At 42.1% G+C, this 24,864-nt stretch overlaps 1 protein-coding gene across 4 annotated transcripts in view; it reads left to right on the forward strand.

Moving 5' to 3' along the window:
* The window catches only part of AIG1 (androgen induced 1), a 241,709-nt gene that overhangs the window by 104,142 nt on the left and 112,703 nt on the right, over positions 1-24,864 (forward strand). Inside the window, exon 4 of one of the 4 annotated variants that reach the window (XM_042987243.1) lies at positions 1,633-2,206. The exons of 2 other annotated variants lie outside the window; for them this stretch is intronic. In XM_042987243.1, the coding sequence (XP_042843177.1) occupies positions 1,633-1,644 (12 nt within the window). In that variant the 3' untranslated portion in view covers positions 1,645-2,206. Of the gene's footprint in view, positions 1-406; positions 600-1,632; positions 2,207-24,864 lie in introns of those variants that run through there. One more of the 4 variants, XM_042987241.1, reaches the window with a different exon arrangement.

The following is a 24,864-nucleotide window of genomic DNA, read 5'->3' on the forward strand; positions in this document are numbered from 1 at the left end:
GGGAAGAGAAAGAATTCCGTAAGAGAAATCAATTGCTTCAAGAATGACCAGTAACATGCAGAAGAGGACTGGGAAGAATCACATTTGATTTATAAGGGAATTACGCTTCCTGCTCTGTTGACCAGGAGGGAGGAGTCACATGCAAATGGCTGTTTTTATACACTAGGTATTCTTTCATTGGACATCATAATTTTAGTGGAGGGCGGTGGGGGGGGGGGTGCTGCACTTAGAAATCTCTTTAATCCACATAAATATTTGGATAATTTCAATTATACAGTTTAATATATAGACAGAAACCTAAAGGTCTTTATCCTTCTGGGCCCGCCCTTGCCCTGCCCCCACTCTACAGAAACCCCCGGACCCACGGAGGGTTGGAAATGTGCTTGACCCCTCTATGTCTTGGCAGGTGACCCCCAGCATCTCCCAGTCAATACGGCTTCCAGGAGCAGCACCCAAGGCTCTCTAGGCACATCAGAGCAGAAAGACAAAGAAACAGGGTCCTCTCTGTCCTTCAAGGTTGGCTCCATTGTGACCATACTCTTCAGCCTCCCCCCAGGGAATGAGGAAGAGTCACAGTAAGAGATTAACCCTTTCCTGGGTATTTGTTCTACAGATATTTGCTTATTCCTCTTGTGCCTGGAACCAGTCTAGGCACTAATGTTGTTCCTCTAAAGAAAGAACAGTCAGTCAGGGGCGCTTGGGTGGCTCAGTCGGTTGAGCGTCCGACTTCGGCTCAGGTCATGATCCTGTGGTCCATGAGTTCGAGCCCCGCATTGGGCTCTGTGCTGACAGCTCAGAGCCTGGAGCCTGCTTCAGATTCTGTGTCTCCCTCTCTCTGCCCTTCCCTGACTCATGCTCTCTCTCTTTCTCTCTCTCTCTCTGCCAAAAATAAATAAACTTTAACAAAGAAAGAAAGAACAGCCAGTCAAAGGAGAGACGTTAAAGCTCCAAGAAGGGGTTAAGAGGGAAAGAGCTCCAGGGACCACTTTTGGGGAGCTGAAATTGGAAGTTTAGAGCAGATGTGAGGATTTGGGGAAGAACTTCCATTCGTGGTGAGTTTAGGGACTCAAAAGACCTGGCTCACCTGGGAGTGGAGTCATAGATGGGGCATAGCTAGAGGTGGAGTGAGAGAAGGAAGCAGGGGCTGAGATCTTGGAGAGCCCTACATACCAAAAACTAGTTTAGGCTTTATCTTTCAGAAACAATAAAGCATGGGAAAGGTTTGCATGAGGAAGAGGATCCGATTTATATATTAGAGAGACGGGAAAAGGAAGGAAAGGCAGCCCAGGTGGAGGAACAGCAGAAGCAGAGGCGGGAAACACCACCATATGTCTGACAAACTTGCACGAAGTGTGACCCCACCACAGAAGAGGTGCCTGGAGGCAGTGACACTTGGCCATGACTCGGGGCCAAGCCGGAAGCTCTCGGTGCCCCGGCCAAGGAGACAGAAGGCGATACTGCTAGCTTTGGGGGGTTGTTGAAGGATTTTAACCAGAGGTGAAGTGGGGTCAGAGCAGCATTTTAGAAGGCTTCCTGCCTTGGGGTTGAGGGGGAAGAAATGACAGGGACAGCCTGGGTTTAAGAGGGAGGAGAAGGCTGGGAATGGAGGCTTGGTCACTGCCCACCTTGCAGGGAGAAGACTGAGAAGGACGTCATGAGTGTGGGACACTAGCCCGGGGAGAAAGCAGGTGGAGGAGCCCAGAGGAAAGCACTTTGGGAAGAAGGAACGTACTGGGCCACACGTTGGTGCCATCAGACAAGGACGGGGACTGGCACGGGTACCAAGGAGCAGCAAAGTGACTACAAGGCAACAAGCCATAGGGAAAGAAGAGCCTGCCTGAACAGCAAGAAGCACTAACAAAACCTCCTGAATGTGGCAGTTTTGAGGTGGAGGAAGATGGACCAGTTCATCTTTCCCTTGAGTCACAAACAAGGGTAGATTGAGTGTTGCAATTGAGGGGTAGGCAATTTTCCTTGTGAACCTCATTTTCTCCCAGGGACAGAGGCACTATTTCTGACATACACCCTTAGCAGGGTCGGAAGCTTCCCCAGCTACACAAGAATGGCTTCTGGTGTTCTGCCACTTAATGTACTGTCACCTGGAATAAGTTTCCTATATTGATCTGAACGTTAATCTGTACATAATATGGGCAGATCATAGGGGAATATGCAGAAAGATGGATTAAAAAAAGAAGTAACTTGTTTGTGCACTTAAAAACATTTTTTTTAATATTTATTTTTGAGAGAGAGACACACAGAGTGTGAGCAGGGGGAGGGGCAGAGAGAGAGGGAGCCACAGAATCTGAAGCAGGCTCCAGGCTCTGAGCTGTCAGCACAGAGCCCGATGCGGGACTCGAACCCACGAACCGCGAGATCATGACCTGAGCCGAAGTCAATCACTTAACCAACTGAGCCACCCAGCTGCCCCTGTGTACTTCTTGAAAGAGGAGGAAGACAACCTTTAAAATAATCCTTCCCATTCGTGACTTCTGATTTGTCAGCACAACAAAAGCAAAACAAAAACAAAAAAAACATGATTAATTGAAAGCCTGCATAATTTAGATTATGTCTTTGTTTAAAATGTCCTAAGAGACACCAGCTGGCTCGGTCGGTAGAGTGTGCGACTCGTGATCTCAGGGTTGTGAGTTCAAGCCCCGTGTTGGGTGTAGAGATTACTTAAAAATAAAATCTTTAAAAAAGAAAATAGATAAAATGTTCTAAAATCTGATTGAGATATTTAGGAAGCTTTGGAAATTTCTGTAGACATGTATTAGAACCATTTGCTCTGGCGAAAATTCTACTTTAGAAAACAAATGAAATTGGACTTGACTTGGGGAACTAGTTCTCTGACCAGATATCATTCAAAGACACTGAACTGCGGGCTCCAGTCTGTGACCATCTTTCAAGATAAATGCATGTGGGAACCTGGGCGGGGGGAGGGGGTTGTTTCCAGAGGCTGCTGCGAAGTCAATATGATCATGAACCGAGCGCGCGGTGACATCTTTGCAAGTGTGAGGGTACTAGATGAGACAGTGCTTCTCAGCTCCTTCTCGGAATTTCTCTAATCTTTCTGGCAATTAAAAAAAAAAAAAATGAGAAAGAGAAAAAAACTCTTGAGGTGTATAAAATGTTATTAAATTTGCAGCAGTTGTCATGGTTACCCTGAGAATTTTATTGCTTTATTAATGTGTAATTCCCTTTATTTCTGGAAATATCATTATAATGAAACACAATCGTCTGCAGCCTCTTTACAGGTTTTGCCCCGTGTCTCAGAGACTCTCACCAGGGCTGTGACCAATGTGTGGTTTCTGGGCCACCTGTGTGCTGTTAGTCCAGGAACTAGGACACCATTGTTTAGGAAAAGACAACGTGAAGTTAATGACTCTTGAGAATCCCTTAGAAGTTCAGATCCTTCCCTAATCAAAAGTGCTTTTTTTTTTTTTCCTAGAGGAAAATGATCCAACGCTTGAGTCTTTTCCTAGCTAAAATAATTTGGGTTTTCTGCCATTAAAACATTTTTTTAAGTGATTGTTTCTACTTACTGACGTCGCTTTGGAGCATTCGGGAGATATGTGTCTGGTCAATTCTTTAAAAACTTATCTTCCCTAAATTCATTTCTTGTATCATACAAGGATTTTTGAGAGACATCGCTAATAGAGGTTTTGGCCCAGTGTTTCTAAGTCTACTCTCCCCGTACTCAAGTTGAAGCTAAATAAAATAGTTCAGTAAAGTCTTTTAGGGTAACTGCTTTTGGCAGATGCTGCTAGCCGATCCCCACATTTCTTTCTCTCCTTCCTGGGTGCTCACCAGACCATATTTGCCAGCATCCCTCGCAGTTAGGTCTCAACATTAGACTCGTGGACAGTGGAATGTGAATGGAAGTTATGAAATCACTTCCTGGCCTGGCCTGTAAACACCGCCCACATAATCCTCCCATCCCATGTTTTCAGGCTGGTCGGTGACTCTGCCAGTCTGGACCCTTGGCTAACTGGATGGAGCAGAGCCTCATGCTCTAGGAACCTCTGTTGTCTGAGATGAGAGAGTAGTGTGCTCTATCGGCTAGTGTTACCCTCGCTAGGGCACCGCTTATCAACATCCTTTCTAAGCAGCCATATAATCCTTGGGAGAAGGTTTTCATTCGCCAGTGTTTTCTACGGTTTCTCTCACAACCTTTAAGAAGAGACCGGCATTATAAATCCCAGGGCTCCTACGCAGTGTCCAATAAATTTTGCTGGTTCCGACAAGTGCCGGAGACCTGAACGGCTATAGCAGTAGTAGCTTATCAGAAAATATCATCAGACCCTTGTGACTTACGTATACAGGGAACCAAAGGAAATGAAATTAACCTTTTCTGGATACTTCTTTGTGCCAAGTACTGTGTTCGCTCCTCTGATACACACAAACTTATTTATTCTCCCTAATTAATCTTCTAAGGAGCTCTGTTATTCCCATTTTACAGGTATTTAAAGTGTCTGTGGTTAAAGTGTCGTGTGGTTCTAGTAACTTCTTCATAGCTAGGGAGTGGCAAGGGAGGATTCAAATAAGTTTGCCTGGAACCAAATCTAGCCAGTCTTTCCACTTTGCTGCTTGTCATGGTATACAATCAGTTAACTAAGGTCAGTTGATTATCATGCTCCAAGACAGAATGATAGCTAGTAATAACTGGAAACATATGCAGAGAACATTTGACTGTGATGTAGGAAACAGAAACTCTCATTAGATTTTTAGAAAACTTCCGTTCGATTTATAATACGGACATTGTTGAGTTTTACCTTCTAACGTAATTAAGATATCAGAACAGCTGTTGTAACAGATACCAAAATAACAGTAGTTTAAAACTGGTGGTCTGCAGGTTGGCAGGCCAACTCTTCCTGATGAGGTCAACCAGGGCCCCAGGCTCTTTCATTTGGTTGCTTCTGCATCCTCTAAGGTTGTTCATCATCTGTGGGGTGGCAGATGGCTTACCACACCACATCTGCATTTAAGCCATGACGAAGGGGGTGTAAGAGAGGAGACAACACACATCTTTTCAGTGAAAGGCATGACCCAGAAATTCCACACAATCACTTTTGCTCAAAAAGTCGCATGGTCTTGTGGCTATCTAACTGCAAGAGGGTCTAGGAAATAATCGTCTTTAGCCTTGTGCCGATACTGTATTCTTCTAGAGAAAGGAGACAAAAGATATGGGGGGACAAATAGACAGTAGCCTCTGTCACCCTTTCTTTTCCTTCTCATGTTTTCGTAAACATGAGAATGAAAAAGATCCAAAGCAGCAGTAGCTGAAGAGGAAAGGAAATGAATCAAGGAAACTAAGTAATTCAAAAATTGAGTATCTCCTTTTTCCTTAACCTCTTCCAGCACATATGCTAAAAGAATCAAGAGTTAATGCTTACCACTAAATTGCCTTAAAATGGGCTATAAGTATTAAATTAAGCATTCTCTGAATAAAATGATTGCAACAAATTGAGGACATATGAACAAAAAACTAGATATTAAATCATATTAAGTAATTAGAATTCATTTCATTAGGTCTGACATGTGGTTAAATTATAAAACAAAACTTCATCTGGTAGAGATATTTGCTGAGGGGTATGTAAGTGAAATGATATGATGTCTGGAGTTTGCTTTAAAACACTCCAGGAAAAAAAAATGGGACGGGGTTGATAAATAGACAAAATTAGATTGGGAAAATATTGTGAGTTTTTGTAACTGGCTAATAATTCATGGGGGTTCATAATGCTATTCTTTCTACTTTTAGGTATATTTGAAATATTCCATACCATAATAAAAAGTTACATAAATACTTGTTCCAGGAAAGAAAAGCGATTTTTGGCAGTGCTCTGATGTTCATATGAACTCATTTCTGTCCTCCAGTTGAGTGCATTCTTAAGTTTCCAGCGTATTATTTATTCGCATGCATACAACTGGAAATAACTGGAATATTGGAAATAACTGGAAATAACTCATTTCATCTAAAGAATTCATTAATTTACTTTTAAGCCAGTTCAGCAAAACCTTGCTGAGTGCCTGTTGTATCTGGGGATGCAAGCAATGCAAAAATGAGTAAGATAAGGCCCCTGCTCATGAAGTTTAAAGTCTAATCAGGCAGATAAGACAATCAATCCCTCAAGTAAATCTAATTGAAGAGAGGTGCACAAGAAGGCTTCACTGTCGGGAAGATCCCACCAAATTGGAAGCATCGGCAGAATTTTCTGGCTCACATGTAAGCTTTAAAGGATGGGTAGGTTTTTGACAGATGGAAGTGGTGAGGAAGGTGATCTGGGCAGGTGAGCACCAAGACAAAGTCTCCAAGCCAGGGAATATGAGGCAGTTTCCCGACGACTGAAAAGGAAAATAGGGTTTTGAGAGTGAGTGTCTGGATGTCCCATGAAAGGAAATAGGGGAGCAAAGAGGACCTGGCGGAGAAAATGCCCGCTCTTTACAGGAACATGTTGTTTTTGAGACACTGCTGAGATGCCACATGAGATGCCCGTGTCCGGATGTGGTGTTGGAGCACAGAGACATCAGTGTGGGTAGTCAGCTGCATAAATTCCTAGTTGAAGCGCAGATAAGATGATGAATTCACTGCTGAGGAGAATAGAGAAAACACTTTTTAAAGGCCGGTTTTATTAGAGTAGAGGATCATGACAACAACATCAGTGTGAAAATGGCAGGATGGTTTCAGGTGATGTTAAAGACGACATGAGTCCCTGATATGACAACATCCGTCTCCCTGTCCCTGCCCGTCTACTGAATTCTCGGCACTCCGTACGATCGCAGAGCTTCTTGTCTCTGCTTTCTCTCTCCTCCTCCTTCAGCCTGAGCTTCTCCAGAGTTGTCTATACAGATTGTCTCCACTGCCTGACCCTTCTTCACTCTGTAACTTACTCTGAATCAGAATCCTGCCTCACCCCTCCACTGAAACTGCTTTCAGTTCAACATGAGGGTTTGCACTCACCTCCCATTGACCAAGTCCATGGCCACATTTGATTCCTCACTTTCCTCAACTCTCTGAATAGTATTTTACCCAGCTAGCCACTTGTACTTCCTTGGCACTCTCTCTTCTTGGCCTCTGGTTTTCTCCTGGCTGCTGCTTCTCATTTTCTCCGCAGGCTCCTCCTCTCCTCAATGTTTACATATTGTGGTGTCTTGGGACCAATACTGGATTTTCTTTTCTTCCTACAATCTCTCCTGGAGGCATTTTTCCTGTTCTTTGCTTTCTCCTAACAAAAGTCAACGAAACTCCTATATTTATATCTCATTTGACTTCTAGACCTGCCTAAGGCCTCCACTCACATTTCTCCTACGTATTTTGTATGTAACACATCCAAAACTGAAATTTGGACTACTCCTACCTTCCTCCCTGTTCTCCATCTCAGTAAATGTCACAACCATCCACCTTGCTACTCCAGCCCATAAAGTGAATCATTTTATTTGCAAAAGGTCCACAGGACAATTCCACTAAGAAGCCCAAGCAAATACTGCTTCATTATGAAATGTCTTTTGGTCCTTAGACTGTTCCCTCAAGTAACTGAAGTGTGTTAGCCATAAAAATAAAGCTTTCCCACATAACTTCATTGCAATGGAGCAGTTTGATTTAGGCACCACTGCAAACGTAAATTTAAATATGTGGTTGACTTTAAGCTATATATTATAAAGGATTTTGTGAGTTGGTTATAGTCAGGACTAGCCCCAGAGGCTCCATAAGTAGAGGGGACCCCACACATCACTTGAGAGATGCGGATGCTGCTTTTCTCTCAATCCGAATAGAAATCCATCAGCTGTGGACCTCTCCCCCACCCTCTGCTCTGCCTGGAGTGCTGAAAACCGGTAACCTTACTTCTCCTCTTTGGTGAGGAGCCGGGGACACTTTCCATCCCACTAGGTTTCAAGAGGATGTAATTAAAGAGGGTTTGCATTTTATCCATGTCTTGGGAGTCTAGGCTCTCCACGGACAGGCGTAATGATTTGGAGGAAGGGGAACATGCTTCTAGTTCCAGCTCAGGACTAACAAGTTAGTTGTAAATCTGACCAGTAGAGTTGTCTTTCCCTCTGTTCTATACCTCTCTCCACATCCAACACAGGACAGTAACTAATGCTACTTAATTATCTACTTTGTGCCAGACGCCGCCTTAATGTTCTCCACGAATGAACTCTTGTGATCCTCGTAACATCCTATGAGTTCATTGTTATTACTATCAGTATTTAACAGACGAGGGGCTGAGGTGTAGGAAGTTAGTAAATTGCTCTAGGACATCTAGGATTTAAATCTAGGTTACTCATTTCTGGCTTGTGCCCTCTTCACCACTCCATCATACCAAGTTGCATAGAAACTACCTCTGAATTACTTCCTCCCCTCACTCCTATTGTGCCACTCATGTAAGATGTACCATCGACTTAATTTAATTACAGCTTTCAGGAACAAAGTAAGCACTACCAAATCAAGTGTAGTTATAATGGGACTGACTTTTAAAATGCTATGTTTTCTCTGTCTTGGTAATTTTTTTTTACCTCAGATCTCTGAGGTTTTTAGCTAAAGGGACAAACTAATTGCAGAAAGCAAAGAGGCAAATTTTTGGCTATTGACTGCTACACTTGGGCCACATGACTCCAAACAGCTCATCTGGAGCCACGGTTGGTTTTTATTTTCTTCTGTTCTGTTTTGTTAATTACAAGACAGAATTTTTAAAAATATAAAACTTTAAAAACTGGCTTCAAAGTTTGCTTTGCCTATCAAGAGCCAAAGCCTGATAATTTAATATAATTGAAGAGAAGGAAGGGTGAGGTCTGAGATGCATCTTGTTCCCCAAGAGAGGACATTTTAGCTTCTGGCAGGAGAAGGATCTGCAATCGAGATGCCAAAGTACCCTGAGAAGGTATGCCGTGCCCTGGCGCCTGGAGATGGGAAGGAACAGAAGCCCCAGAACCGTTTGGGGAAATCCCAGAGGACCAGGATTTGAGTCCAGTCGTCGCTCCGGTAGAAGCCACGCCTAATAGGGAAATCTTGTAGCAGCATGATGGTGGGTTGGAAAAGCAGCAATGACTGGTTGAGATATCCAGGGCACGTGGAAAACATCTTAAAATTCCCTGTGTCCCCAGAGGCTGCCCCGGGAGGGACGCCCAAAGGCCTTGGTGTCCTGCAGAAGGGACACCATCAGCATATGTGATGTGGATTCCATGTGCTGGAGGCTGTGGAAACAGAGGCAACGTCGGCAGCAAAAGCGGTGTGGGTCCCCAGGAGGGTCAGCAGGAATTGGGGCTAACAGACTAGATGGCTTTTCCTGATGCCATGACACATATGGGCCTTCTTAGAATTTAGACGGTACCCCAGGAAAAAGAGAAGGAAGGGCAGAACCCTAATTTGATTGGTTGAGTTCTGAGTTTGACTATGAAATAACTGAACATGAATGAGTTTCCCCGAAAGTGGCTGGAGTTTTCGTAGCTGAGTCACTCAAGGTCACATAGCCAGAGAATACTGCAGCCAGTCTGACCTCACAGTCCATACTCTAAGCCACCATTTATGCTTTATCATTGTGTCTCCACTGTCTCCACATTTCCCTTAACTAAATAGAAGGCAGCTCAAGACTTAAGTTAAATTACACTGTAGAAAGATAAAAGGTGACTGTAAGGTTCACCCTGTGACTTCACACATCCATTTTAAGATGCATCCAGATTTCAGTAACACTAAAATGTCTTCAGCTTGAATAAATGTCAGATACATTCTCTTCTCTCCGGGTCCACTGCCACCACCTAATCCATGTCCTACCTGGATGCTTTTAAGTGTCTCCATATTGGAGAGGTTAGGCTTTTTCTATAAAATTAGGAGCAAGAAAACTAGGACTGATGGATAGAAAATTTACAGAGACAGAATTCTGTGCAGAATCAGAGAGAACTTCCTCATAATCTCAGATATCCAAAGATAGAATGAGCATCCTTGGGTGGCACCAAGTGCTACATTCCTTGAGTTGTTAGAGCATCGTCAAGACGCCTACTACCAAGAAGGAACCTTATGGAGGGGAATTTAGGAGTGAGCATATGGCTGGATGAGGCGGCCTTTCAGGTCCCTTCCAACATTGAAATCCTGCCATTTTAGAATGGAGATTGTGAACACCAGATTGCTGTGTGTTTAAAGAGTGGGAAATGAGGACACGGAAGCAGTGGTAGAGACTAGTCTTTTGAAGATGGTTACCATTGAGGAAAGCAGAGCTTTATTGTATTACATGGTGGGATTGAGGGAAGATTTTAACACTGGGAAGAACTGAGCAGATTTTGTAGGTAGAAGATGAAGAATTGATTCTTTTTTAAAGGAAAAATTAAAAAAGAGGGAGTTCTGTTCCAGCATCGATTGCTGCATGACATCCTGCCCCAACACTTGGTGACTTTCAAGAACAACTGTACCGTATCAGGATTTTGTAGATCTGAAATTGAGGCAGTGCTTAGCTGGGTGACTTTTCCACGTGGTATCAACAGAGTGGTCTTTACTCTGTGAAGTGAAGTGCTCTATTGCTCAGTGGTCTTTAGCCAACATGTCTTGTGCCTCAATAGGGGTGGCTGGACAGTAGTATTGAGCTGGAGCAGTTGACCAGAGCACCTGTTTTTGGCCTCACCAATCTCTTCAGGTAGTCCAGCTTCTTATATGGCCACTCATAGCTCCCAAAGAAGTGTTCCAGGAAGTCCGGGCAAAATTGCAAGACTTCTTAAGGCCTAGCTTCAAAAACCCAGAGCATCACTTCCCTCTGCCTACTATCAGTCAATCAAGTCCATAAGGCAAGGTCAGATTCAAGGGGAAGGGACCTTGTTTCCATCTCTCAGTAAGAGGAACAACAAAGAATTTATAGCCATCTTTAATCTCCCATAGAAACAGTGGATGGAACAAGATTCTGAACAATGTGGGGAGTCCAAGTTGAGAGCAAGGGTGAAGGATTCCTTAGAATGGTGAAGAAACATGTCTGCCCTGGAGATAAGAACAAAGAAAAAGGGTTCCAGAGAGAGGAGATAGACTTTAAGGTGAAAACAAGAGAAAGCGGAAGGCGTTATTTTCAGAGAGTTCAAGTAATCCAAGGCTGTCTAGTGGAAGGAGAACCTCACATAATGGAAATTAGGCTGCCCACCCACTGTCCATATATTTTACCTCTGAGTTGCTTCCTCATTCCGACAGTGTATCTTCACTGCCTTCACGCGAGGCATGCCTCACACAGACTTTAGTCCGAAGTCACTGCAAGATCTTTGGTTCAGAGTTTCAGTGCTTTTCATGTGCCCCGTGAACCAGTGTCCTAGTCTCCAGAGCCATGGGGCAGGTAGATTGGTCTCCTTGGAAAATGAGCTCACGTGTGACTTCATTCCTGGTCCACACTTAAAGGATTGAGCAGACCAGCCATGAACCCGAGCCTGCGTGGCAAGATGTGAAATCCGCTTGCTACAAATGATCCAGATAATCTCCTTCAAGCCTCTTGTGGATAAAAACACAGAGCCACATAAGGGTGACATTCTGGCAGGTATTCAAAGCTGTAGTGGTTGTGGCTTGGCTCCTGTTGTATGCACAGAGCTGTTGGATTGGCTTGGTCGACGCAGGTCTCCCTGGATTATCCTTTTGATAAGTATCTTTAGAAGCTTACTAATTAACTTTAAAGGAATGTTTCTCTTTGGCACTATGTCTCATTCTTTTTGCATTATCTATTCCGGTGATAAATGATGGATGCATAAATACCTTACCTTTGCTCAATCAGTGTTTTCTGTTGTTGACGTAAAGTGTACAAATTGGATTTATTTCAGGATGGCTGAACTCGGAATGTGACGTTTTGCCAAGTCAGAATCTCACTTGCCCAGACAACACACATGTGGATTTTGTAGTTGTCTTCTTTTTAAAATAGTATATGTCTGTAGTGCCATTGATTAATGTAATGTTGCATTAATGTGCTGTTATAACACCCCAGGGCATGCATGCATTCTTCTGCCAGCAGCAAAAAAATTCCCCAAACTAAAGTTTTTAATAAACTACAGATTCCAGGGCAAAAAAAAAGAAAAAAAAACCCATCAACCATGAGAATTTATGGATAGCGAAAGTACTTGAAGAACCAACTTTTGATAAGCTTGCCAATGGAAATACACTGTAATTGTTCTATAATTTCATTCCTGTAAATCATTAGTCATTGTCTATATCTCTTCATTTATTGAATCTTTTCAATGACCCAGATATCTGACTGTGTTGTGCCACAACGTTGCCTTTTATTTTTGTTTCTTAACAGTCCAGTGTTGATTCAGTCAGATTGTCAGATCCAGACTTCAGGGAAAGCTGACATAGACACATATGTGACATGGCTCAAGCTGCAAAAATTAAAATTGAATTCTTCACCATCCATTGTAAATAGGACTTTCTTCAGCACGGCGCTGATGTAAGTCTGGCACAGGGTCATTCTGGACCTATTTTAAGTAACAACTATTTTTTTCCCTTTCTCAAGGTAGTTTTCAATCTTTAACTGTCATATTTTCCCTCTTACAAAAATCTGGAATCCTATTTTGCTAAATCAATTAGCCAAGGTAAAATTTAATGGAATAAAAACAATCTTGATAGAATATATCCAACTTTGTAAATGAAGACGCGACTTCAGCCTGCTATCAGAGGGCATGAATCCTGTTCTCCTCTTCCCCAGTTTCCAGGGGAATTGTTGTTGGCAAATATCTATTTGATAAGAGAAACCCAGGCAAGTTTTGCTTTTTAAGTGTAAACTTCTCTTAGCCTTACAGTGGATTTAAAATATAGAACGTGACATTTCTCTTTATAACCCCCTAAAACTTTTAAGATCCAGAAGAAAGCAAAAGATATAAAGACAAAAAATAAATAAAAGTTCAGTGCTCCTTAAAGGGAAGAAAATTTTTCTATAATCCAGTTTTAGGGATCAGCATTTTGATGTAAGTAATTTATAGTTATAGTCATAAGATCACTAAGTTCAAGCATGCAGAAAACCATTCCATTGTCTTTGCTAATAGAGGCCAATTTAAATGAGCTGGACCTGATCTTAGTAAGATGCCTTCAGATCCAACTGGTGTTGATGTTCACAGTTGAAATAAAGAAGAGGGTATTTCTTTTAGATTTCAATACTTTTAGATTTGGACATTTTTTCATGGATTCTGCAAAACCAATATCAATTAAGATTAACAATTAACGAATTAAGGGATAGTATCTCTGCAGTAGGTGGTTATCTGCGTTAAAAAATTCTGTGCTGGGGCACCTGGGTGGCTCAGTCAGTTGAGCATCAGACTCTTGATTTCAGCTCGGGTCATGATCTCCCAGTTCATGAGATCGAGCCCCATGTCGGGCTCTACCCTGGCAGCATGGGGCCTGCTTGGGATTCTCTCTCTCCCTCTCCCTCTCTTTCTCTCTCTCTGCGCTCCCCCCACTCATGCACACACACACGCACACTCTCTCTCTGAAAATAAATAAACAAACTTTAAAAACTGTATGCTAAAGGGACAAGGCGCATGAGGTCATAAGCACTATAAACTCAGGAGGTGTTAGGGTGAGCACCCTGTACCCCATAAGGGTAATACGAAGGGGCGTGTGGTGGAACAAGTTGGGGAAGCTGTCACTCCCTCCCAGACATCATCTCTTTTGTGAATGCAGATTTTTTTTTCTTTTTTGACCAAGTTGTAATGACCTAAGACTTAGATTCCATCCCATGACTGCCCTTGCTCTAAAACTGCCAGATAGCATACCTCCCATGTCCCAATTATGCAGTCCTCTTGTGTTTTTCTGGTGTTTGTATTCCCATAGTTGCAAATAAAAAGTATATTTTTAGTTTTAGAATTTTCCTTTCCATTAAAAAAAAAAAAATCCCTGAAGATTTGTGGCACCAGTGTTATTTCTGTTAATGTCATTGCTTCCATAGCAGCAAGCTGAGACTTTGTAAGAAACTATGTTTACAAAAAAGCAATTATCTAAGTGAACATTATAGCTACATGTAGCAAAGTTTCAATTTAGATTTCCTGTAACCATTACAACACACACACACACACACACACACACACACACAAGCACTTCCAATCTGTGTTATAAACACAGTGTAATTGGCCAAGGAGCTGTCGGTAAAGCTGAGGTGTGACCGGTTTTTTGGACTTCTCCAGCAGAATAAAAACTCACACAGTTCACCTTCTGAGCCGTAGAAGGTAGGATCTTCCCTCCTCTCAAATCCCAAAGGGAGCAGAGCATACAATCAATGAGATCGTGCTGTTATTCAATCCTTAGGATGGGTTTCATGAAAAAATAGAGAGGAAACAGAAAATAAATTTCCAGTTTTTCACAGCTCCTCTTGCTAAGCATAAATGTAACGTTTTTATTTTACCCAGAAGATTCTTCCCTCTTGGAACTGCAGTTGGTAGAGGCATGTCTTTAATTTAAGATATTTCAGATTTGCTTTAACCATCTAGGTCAGAGATTTCAGTGGCCGTTCTATAAAGAAATCAAGATGCCTGTGCGAATGGTAATTTCTAATTAGATCTAAGTCGGTATACTGTGAGATGAGAATGACATCTGGAGAAAGCATGCTGAGGAAGACACTGCCCAGCTTTTTACCTTCATGTGAGTAGGGCTGACCTTCTCAAGTGCTCAAATGTGGCTTGGCATTAGCAATCTTCTCTGCAAATCGAATTCCCAAACCTTTCTGGTGGGCCTGGCCTATGTTGGGTTGTGCGGGTAAAAGCTAGCTAGGAAATAAAATTAATATTTTTCTGCAGCCTTTTCAAGCAACACCCTTCATGAAGATAATCAAATTCGGGAACTCTCGGCCACAGAACTTTGTAGCCATTGTGCAGAAGTACAAGCGAAATAAGAGCTGTGGGCCACTTCCCCCCTTCATGCTGAGAGCTCTCAGTTGCACGGAGAACACAGCCATGAATCCAGAGTAAAATAGATGGATACAGACAGAAGAAGCAAAGTGACACATAAGCAGCCAACTGTGTTATATAATCGGGGGGTCGGAAGGGCCAGTGATGCAAGGTCTTGTTAGACTGTCAAGGCTTAATTCTTAGGACACATTTTGAGGAACAGAAGGCTGTAATTTAGTGAGGAGGAAGAACAGTGTGCTTCGGTTGCATCCAGCAAAATAGTGGCATCATAAACCCGAGCAACACTGCAGAAATTAAAAATTAAACTCTCCATATTCATACTGCATGAAAGCAGCCCCATAAAACTCTGATCTCTCATTCACCAATCAAAAAACCTTCTCAACCATTTCAGATATTTCCCCCAGCTATTCTGAAATTCAGTTTCTTTATTCTAGGGTCCTAAAACAAACAAACAAACAAACAAACAAAACAACAACAACAACAACAACAAAAACCCCTCCATTTTATAATTCAAGAAAACTGCTGCAGCCAACAGAAATCAAGGTGGTGGACCCCTCAGGAAGCCACGGGCAGAGGCACTGCTAAGGAGGAGGGACGGTCACCCCCATGGTCCTGCGCTAGTGATCCAGCCAAAGCCAGTCCCAAAGGAGAAGCCAGTGAAATGCAGGGAGCTTCTCCTCCAGGGCCTCGTGTGGCATGGGCCCTGAGCCTCTCCCTGCATTGAGATAACTTTGTGTTTACCTGGAAGGTTGGCTGAAACCACTCCACCCCTCACTGATTCTTCAGTAAAGAAAACACAGCTCTTGCTGTAATGATTTAATAAGAAGTAAATGTTATAATTCTGATGTGTTTCCTAAATATTGAATTTATTAAACATCTATGTAGGTAGCGAACAGGATGCTAAAATTATAGTACCTCTTAGATCATTGTGGTAGACAGGCAGATGGCTCCCAGAGAAGTCTACACCCTAATCCCTGAAACTGATGAATATGTTATGTTACACAGCAGAGGGGCGGAGTTAAGAATGTAGCTGGACTGCACATTGAGAATCCACTGATCTTCAGGTAAGGAGATTATCCAGGTGTATCCATTTAGACCCAGTGTGATCACAAGGTCCTTTAAATGTGGAAGAGGGAGGCAGAAGAGTCAATGTCAGAGCGATGAGATATAAGGAACGCTCCATAGGGAGTGCTCCTGGGTGGCTCGGTCTGTTAAGTCTCCAACTCTTGATTTTGGCTCAGGACATGATCTCACCATTTGTAGGTTTGAGCCCCGCATCAGGCTGTGTGCTGACAGTGCAGAGCCTGCTTGGGATCTGTCTCTCTCCCTCTTTCTCTGCCCCTCCCCTGCTCACACTTTCTATATCAAAATAAATAAAGAAACTTGAAAAAAAAAAGAAAAGAAAAGAAAGACTCAACAGGTCACTGCTGGCTCTGAAGATGGAGGAAAGGGCCATGAGCCAAGGAATACAGCTTCTGTAGATTCTGGAAAAGGCAAGAAAATATATTCTTCTTTAGAGTATTAGGAAGGACTGTAGACCTGACAACATCATGATTTTAGCCCAGTGAGACCCATGGCAGACACCTGATCTCCAGAAACTGTTCAAGGAATTTGTGTTGTTTTAAGCTCCCATGTTTGTGGTAGTTTGTTATAGCAAGGACCCACAAACATATGGCCAACTAATCTTTGACAAACCAGGAAAGAATATCCAATGGAATAAAGGCAGTTTCTTCAGCAGATGGGGTTGGGAAAACTGGACAGCTACATGCCGAAAAATGAACCTGGACCACTTTCCTAGACCATACACAAAAATAAACTCAAAATGGGTGAAAGACCTAAACTTAAGACAGGAAGCCATCAAAATCCTCAAAGAGAAAGCAGGCAAAAACCTCTTTGATCTTGGCCACAGCAACTTCTTACTCAACATGTCTCCAGAGGCAAGGGAAACAAAAGCAAAAATGAACTACTGGGACCTCATCAAAATAAAAAGCTTCTGCACAGCGAAGGAAACAATCAGCAAAACTAAAAGGCAACCGACGGAATGGGAGAAGACATTTGCAAATGACATATCTGATAAAGGGATAATATCCAAAATCTATAAAGAACTTACCAAACTCAACACCCAAGACAAATAATCCAGTGACAAAATGGGCAAAAGACATGAATAGACACTTTTCCAAAGAAGACATCCAGATGGCTCCAACGAACATGTGAAAAAAATTCTCAACATCCCTCATCATCGGGGAAATACAAATCAAACCCATAATGAGACACCACCTTACACCTGTCGAAATCGCTAACGTTAACAACTCGGGCAACAACAGATGTTGACAAGGATGCAGAGAAAGAGGATCTCTTTTGCCTTGCTGGTGGAATGCAAACTTGTGCAGCCACTCTGGAAAACAGTACGGAGGTTCCTCAAAAAATTAAAAATAGAACTACCTTATGACCCAGCAATTGCACTGCTAGTTATTTATCCAAAGGATATAGGTGTGCTGTTTCGAAGGGGCACATGCACCCCAATGTTTATAGCAGCACTATCAACAATAGCCAAAGTATGGAAAGAGTCCAAATGTCCATCAATGGATGAATGGATAAAGAAGATACCTATATCTATATCTATATCTATATCTATATCTACACAATGCACTATTACTCGGCAATTAAAGAATGAAATCTTGCCATTTGCAACAACATGGTTGGAACTAGAGTGTATTATACTAAGCAAAATTAGTCAGAGAAAGACAAATATCACATAACTTCACTCATATGTGGACTTCAAGATACAAAACAGATTAACATAAAGGAAGGGAAGCAAAAATATTAAAACAAGGAGGGGGACAAAACATAAGAGACTCTTAAATACAGAGAACAAACTGAGGGTTGCTGGAGGGGTGTTGGGTGGGGGGATGAGCTAAATGGGAGAGGGGCATCCAGGAGGACACTTGTTGGGATGAGCACTGGGTGTTATACATAGGGGATGAATCACTGGATTCTACTCCTGAAATCATTATTGCCCTATATGCTGACTAACTTGGATATAAATTAAAAAGACAAAGAAGGAAGGAAGGAAGGGAGGAAGGGAGGAAGGGAGGAAGGGAGGGAGGGAGGGAGGAAGGGAGGAAAGGAGGAAGGGAGGAAGGGAGGGAAGGAGGGAGGAAGGGAGGTTAAAAAAAAAACAATGGTGTGATTTCCTTCACATGTGTCAGAAATTACCTTGTTCATTTGCTTCATTTTCTTATGGTCTCCCTTTGAACTCAAGAATACCTGCTCTGGGCCGGTTGGGGGCGGGGGGGGGGGTACCCTGCCTGTGTGTTCACTGCTCATCCTGGAAGTTGGGAGCAGAGTTTGGAATACACTGGTGCTCAATAATTACTTCTTGAATGTCAAGTGAATAATTGTGTGCGTAAGTAAATGATTAGAAATCAATCTTCTCTCTGGAGCTTCTGCAAGATATATACATAGAAAATCACCAAGGGAAGGTGGAGGGTAGTAAAGGATCAGAGACCCACAGGGAGAGTAGATCTAAAGAGTACAGTAAAGTTTCAGAATGTATCAGTTACAGAACAATTAAGATTTAAACCCTCTGTGTGTTTGAAAGAGCCTAGGAAGCAGAAGAATGTAAGACTGCAGAAAGAAGTTAACTTTGATACAGGAAGAATAGTGGGTGTTCAACCACAGAAAACTGTTAAATGCCTTTTTTTAGATTGACTTACCATAGTGCTTTAAATCAGTTTTTATCGGAAGACAATAAAAAAATGAAATTAACCTATAGCAAAAAATATAGTGAGAAACTGGACCTAGCAGAGAAACTGGGTAGAGCATCAATTGTGAAGCAAAATCAATATGGAAAAAATGTGTATCCTGCTAAGGCTTTCACTGTGCCTGTAAATATTAACAGGCAGCTTTCCACATTTGTTACATCACAAAGAAGGGAAAGATTACATTTAGAAACTCCCACAAAGTAAAAGCCAGGTGTTTTATGTGTTTCTCTTTGTTCATTTTCTGCATTGCTGGTTCGCAGGCAGATGTTTAACCCTATCTTTGCTTTTTGACGCTTCACTCATCATCAAATGTTCCTTAAGCACTCTGCACATAATAACTTGTTTAATTCTACCTATGAGGCAGGTGCCATATACACCATTTTTATAGATGAGGAAACTGAGCCTTTGCAAAAGTTATGGTGACTGCCTGAGGTTGCACCGTGACTTAGTGGTAGAGTGCAAAGTTAAGCCCAGGCAGTTTGTGGACACCACAAAGTGTCCACTCTCTTAGCTGCCCCCCACGCCCTGCATACACCAGATGCTGGGTTGGGTCCTGGGATAGATCGGACCCAGTTCCTGGCCTCATGAGGCTCACACTCTTGTAGGAGAGCCATACTGGAAATGAGAATGGCACAAATGTCTATGGTGACTGGTGCCATGAAGGAGACACACAGCATAGGATTCTGAGAAAGTGAATAAATACCAGGGTGGGACTAATTCAGTTCTGGGAACCAGAGGCCAGTCATATTGCAGGTCTCCTACTTTTATTCTGTGCCAAGAGCAAAAGAATACTTCTATGTGAAAATGTGTATCCATATAAATGCCTCATATGCAAACATTAGGTGAGGGGAGGTTGATGAGATGTCATCTGAATGAGTTTTTAAAATTGCAACAGTAAGTTAATTTCTACATTTTTTTTTTCTTTCTTATAGTATGACACCTGGTCTGATTATCTTTTATCTCAGTCCGGCATTTCTCATCCTCAGCAGTATTGAATATTTGGGCCAGATAATTCTTTGTTGTGGGGGAGGGGAGTCCATTGTAGAATGTTTAGCAACATTGCTGGCCTCCTCCCACTAGTAATAACCCTTCCCCACCCCAAAGTGTGACAACCAAAAATGCCTCCAGGAATTGCTGGATGTCCCCTGGAGAGCAAAATCAGCCCGGGTTGAGAAGCAGTGGTAAGCCACCAATAATTCAAATTCCACCTATGTCTGAAGTCCAATTACCTTGCCTAATGCTTCCAACCCATTCATGTCTCCAACTTTTCTTCTTGGCAACACTGAAGTCTTTGAAGCTCAGCAGTTATATTTCTTAATTCAGACACAAACACACACAACACACACATACACACAACACACAACACACACACACACCCATCGGAGGCTGGCTACCTCAGGACGGGAAGGAACATGTACAGGAAGGAAGAAAATCAGCCCTTAGCTCCCCACTGCTCTGCACAGGGTTTGATTTGAGTTTTGTACCTCACTCTGCTGCATAGGAAGAAAAGAAAGGTCAGGGTGGAAAGAACCATCTAGCACTATAGATTGGCTGAGGGCATGGAAATAAACAATTCTGAAAGATGGCAATCCTGAGCAAAGGACCTACCAGATGATGACGTTTGATCTTCTGGGGAAAATGTCTCATTACTTTATAGTTACACCTATCCCAGCCTTAAGACTGAGTCATGAAATGTAAATGTGGTACCATATGGTGTTGCACTCCTGAAGAAAGAAGGTAAGATGTGTGAGTGTAGGAGAGCTTTGAGTGGCTGTGCCTGAGACAAGAGGTCCCTTGAGGTTAGTTCCCATTCAGACCAAAACTTAGAAGGTCCCAAAGGTGAGGTACCAGCATGAAGAACAGTCAAACAATAGAAATTAAAGTGAATTTTAAAGGCTTGCATGGCCATCATCTGTTCTCGTAAGACAGCAACTCAACAAAACAGAAAGACTTTCTGCTTTTAAACCAAGAAAGGCAGACTTAATCTGTAAAGCCTGTGCTTTGCGTGGGAGATGTGATGGAGGGGAAAAAATGGAACCACGAAGCAGCCATCTCTGGATCAACTTCTTAAAAAGCATCGTGATCCTAAGTCTTAACAAATGTCAAAATGAAGCCTTAAATAGCCCCACTGAATTCTACATCCCTGAAGTTGTTCCTAGAGCTTTTTGATTTTTTGCAGTAAAATTATAGAAAAGGTAGATTTTTTAATGTGCTAAATATTCTTACAGTACCATTTTAAATGTAATTATGTATGTTTAGTTATATTGTTGCTGCATTTTATTAATGAATCCAGAAACAATTATTGTGGGCTATCAAATGCCGGTTAGTGTGCCTGGAGATACAAATACATACTTTGTTGCTGACTTCAAGGATCTTATTATCTGGTGGAGAAAAAAAAAAGATGAGGAAACTATCACAATGCAGGCTTTCAAATGTTTTGACAGAGTATAGGATGACATAATAAATAAGGGGCAGCCTCCCGCTCAAACATGGAGGTCATGAGAAGAGAGCAAGTATCTGGAAAGTTTTTTCTGAGAAGACGAAAATCTGTGTGAGCAATTAAAAAAATAAAAATATTACTTAATTTAGTCGATTTGAGACTTTAAACAAGTCCATTTTGAATAAGTCTATTCTTATTACTCCTCTCATAAATGATGAAACATGGACTATAATCAAATAGAAAGTTGGAATTATAGAGAAACAGATCTTTCGTGAGTGTTTGAATAATTGCCACAGCACTGAACAAAAGAATAATAAAATATATGGTTGATTTTTCCTATTAATAGTATTTGCCAAAGCCTAATAAAATTCTCTTGATATCTTGCTTCATAAAGTGACTGAAGGGAAATGCCTCCGTGTTTTCCTACATTTAAAGCCACTAAGATATGTTACTGCCAAGATATGCAAATAGTGCTGCCTGGACTGGATGTAGGGGTGACAGGTTGAGTCTGGAATGCTTGTTGCTCTCAACATGCAGTTTTAAAGAGCACTGGACTTGGGATCAGAAAACCTTAATGCAAACCCTACTCTACCGTTTAGTCAGCTGTGAGATTTTAGGCAAGCCGCCTCACCTTTCTCAGCCTCACTTACCTCCTGTGTAAGATGGGGTTCCACAGAATGACTGCAAAGATTAAATGAAATACAGGAAAGCCATGGGGGAGGGGAAGAAAAAAAAAGAGGTTAGAGTGGAAGAGAGCCAAAGCATAAGAGACTCTTAAAAAACTGAGAACAAACTGAGGGTTGATGGGGGGTGGGAAGGAGGGGAGGGTGGGTGATGGATATTAAGGAGGGCACCTTTTGGGATGAGCACTGGGTGTTGTATGGAAACCAATTTGACAATAAACTTCATATATTGAAAAAAAATAATAAAAATTAAAAAAATAAATTAAAAAAAATAAAAAATAAAGTAAGCTCTATGCCCAACATGGGGCTTGAACTCATAAAAAAAAAAAAAGAAAGAAAAGAAAGAAAAAAGAAAAGGAAAAGAAAAGAAATACAGGAAAGCCTTGCTTTGCAAGCATAATTCATTCCTGAAACACGCTCGTAATCCAAAGCACTTGCGTATCAAAGTGAATTTCCCCATAAGTAATAATGGAAACTCAGATGATTCATTCCACAACCCAAAAATATTCATATAAAATGATTAAGATACTGTAATATGACACAAAATAATAAAATACAAAATATAAAGAAAAACAAATTCACCTGCACCTACCTTTGAAAACCTTCATGGCTGGTGTGAGGGAGACAAGAGAGAGGGGGGTTATTGTGTAGGACAACTTTCACTGTCACTAATGGAATCACTGCTATCTATTGGCTTAATGGAATCCTTTTCGTGCAAGTTTAACAAGGAACCTATCCAATGACACTCGTTTTTGCCTCCTTTTGAGGATTTTGCAGGAATGTGACATTGCATTGATGATCACCCACAATCCCGGAGCGAGACAGAGAGAGACAGAGACAGAGAGAGACAGAAACCATTGGCTCAGTTGTGATCATGTGACATTCAGTGTCATGTAATACTCGTATTGGAAGACATTGCTCATTTATCAAGTTAAAATTTATTAGAAATGTTTGGTCCTCTTGCAGAACACTCCCAGAAGAAGGAACTCACAATCCAAGGTTTTACTGTATAGGTTAATTTTATCCATTATATTCCCTTAGTAAGTAGCCATTGCCTGAATGGATATTCTCTTACAACAATACAAGATCATACTTTAACTTAAACATAATTGCAAAATATGTGACAAGGAGTAAATGGAAGGCTCCTGCTGTCTTCCTACTTCCTGCCCCACCCCAGTCTGTCCTCACTATGACCAGAATGATCTTTATGAAACACAGATTGATCGTGTCCCTCTCCTAAGTGGTATCCTTCAGTGCCTACTCATCACTGTCCAGAGGAAACTCAATGCCTTTTATGCAGAGGTCCCTTCTGTTCTGGGGGTGATCTGTGCCCACCTCTCCAGATAATCTCCTGTGCCTCCTGGCACACCCTGTGCTCAGCCAGGCTACATGTACCACCCTCTCTTCTCCTCATGTCTTTGCACACACTCCTTCCTCATATTGGAATGCCCTTGATCCCAGTCCTTCACCCTGCAAAATACTTCTAGCTAGTTCTTGCATGTTCAGTGCAAGTCTCAAGACCTTCCTGTGTGCTTTCCATAGTGTGCCGATATCTGCTTCCCCAGGAAACTTCTCTCCCTGAAACGCCATTGTCCATGTGCTTGCTTCTCTCCCCTGTTGACTCAGACTCCTTGAGGGCAGGGACTCGGGGTCATTGCACTTTGCCTTTGCCTCACCCTGTGCCTGGAACAGTGTCGGTCCTCAGTAAGTCTTGTTGTATGCGTCAATCAATCAATCACTGCGATGGACTGAATGTGTCCCCCCCCCCAAATCCATATGTTGAAATCTTAACCCAAAAGGCAATGGTGACAAGAGGTGCAATCTTTGGGAGGTGATAAGGTTATGAGAGTGGAGCCCCCATGAATGGGTTTAGTGCCCTTAAAAAAAGAGATCCAAGAGAGCTCTCTCACTCTCTTTCTACCAATGTTAGGCCCAGTGAGAAGAAAGCTGCCTATAAACCCGAAACTGGGTCCTCAACAGACACATCAATCTGCTGGCACCTTGACCTTGGACTCCAGAACTGTAAGAAATAAGTGTTTGTTGTTTAAGCCTCCCAGTGCGTGATAGTTTTGATATTTGTATTAAAAGAGCCCAAATGGACTAAGTCACTGATATTAATTGACGTACCAAGTGATTAAACATAAGACATACGCATACCAAATGATTAAGACACAAGACAAAAGAAGTATAATTTGTAATGCCAGAATACAAATTCTTCATTCTTCAGAAACTTCCATCCCCAAATGAAACAAGGTATCAGTTATCAGTAAATCTGCTATGCATGATTTCACTAAATACTCTTTGGTAGCCAAGACTGCCACCTGCTAACTCAGCATACATTGTTTCTTTTCTCCAAAGTAATACACTTATTTTGAGTGGGGCACATGGTTACCAATTTTTTTTTAATCTTTATTTCCCAGTCTGCTTTGCAGCTAGATATGGCAAATGGATAAGTTCTGGCAAATAAAATGTAAATGGAAGTGGTTTTGCGGGACTTCAGGAAAGCTACTTAATCAGGGCTCATCAGGAAGGCAATCCCCCCTCTCCAGCCTTTATTCTTCTGCTTTTCCTCTTTCTTCTAGCTTGCTTTTTAGAAATGGTAATAAGAGTCTCAGAAGCCATTCTGGACCATGAAACCATGGGGTCATCTTGATGAGGAAAGCCATGTGCTAGGATGTCAAAGCAGAAAGACAGAGGGAGTCCTTTCCCTGATGACGCTATTAACTCCTGTGTTGCTGGCCTCTGGACTTACTTATGAGAGGGAACTACATTGATACTCGAAGGCAGCAGTTAACAACTTACAAACTTACAAGTTACAAACCAACAAGTTACAAACTTGTTTAGTAAAGAGCCGGCTAATAAACCTTTTAGGCCCTGGAGGCCACATAGATCTCTGTCACAACTGTGCAGCTTTACTGGTGGATTACAGAGGCAGCCACAGACAACACATACACACAGGAGTGACTGTGTTCAAATAAAATTTCAATATACAAAAATAGGCAGCAGGCTGGATTGAGTCCATGGGCTGGCACCTGTTATTCCCTGCTCCAAGACACCGTGACGTCGAGTCTCTGTGGTATCTGTAGCCAAAACTAACCCTGACCAATGCATCGTATTTGGTGAGATGAGCCTTCTA

Source organism: Panthera tigris, chromosome B2 (assembly GCF_018350195.1).
Source record: "Panthera tigris isolate Pti1 chromosome B2, P.tigris_Pti1_mat1.1, whole genome shotgun sequence".
Classification (NCBI taxonomy): domain Eukaryota; kingdom Metazoa; phylum Chordata; class Mammalia; order Carnivora; family Felidae; genus Panthera; species Panthera tigris.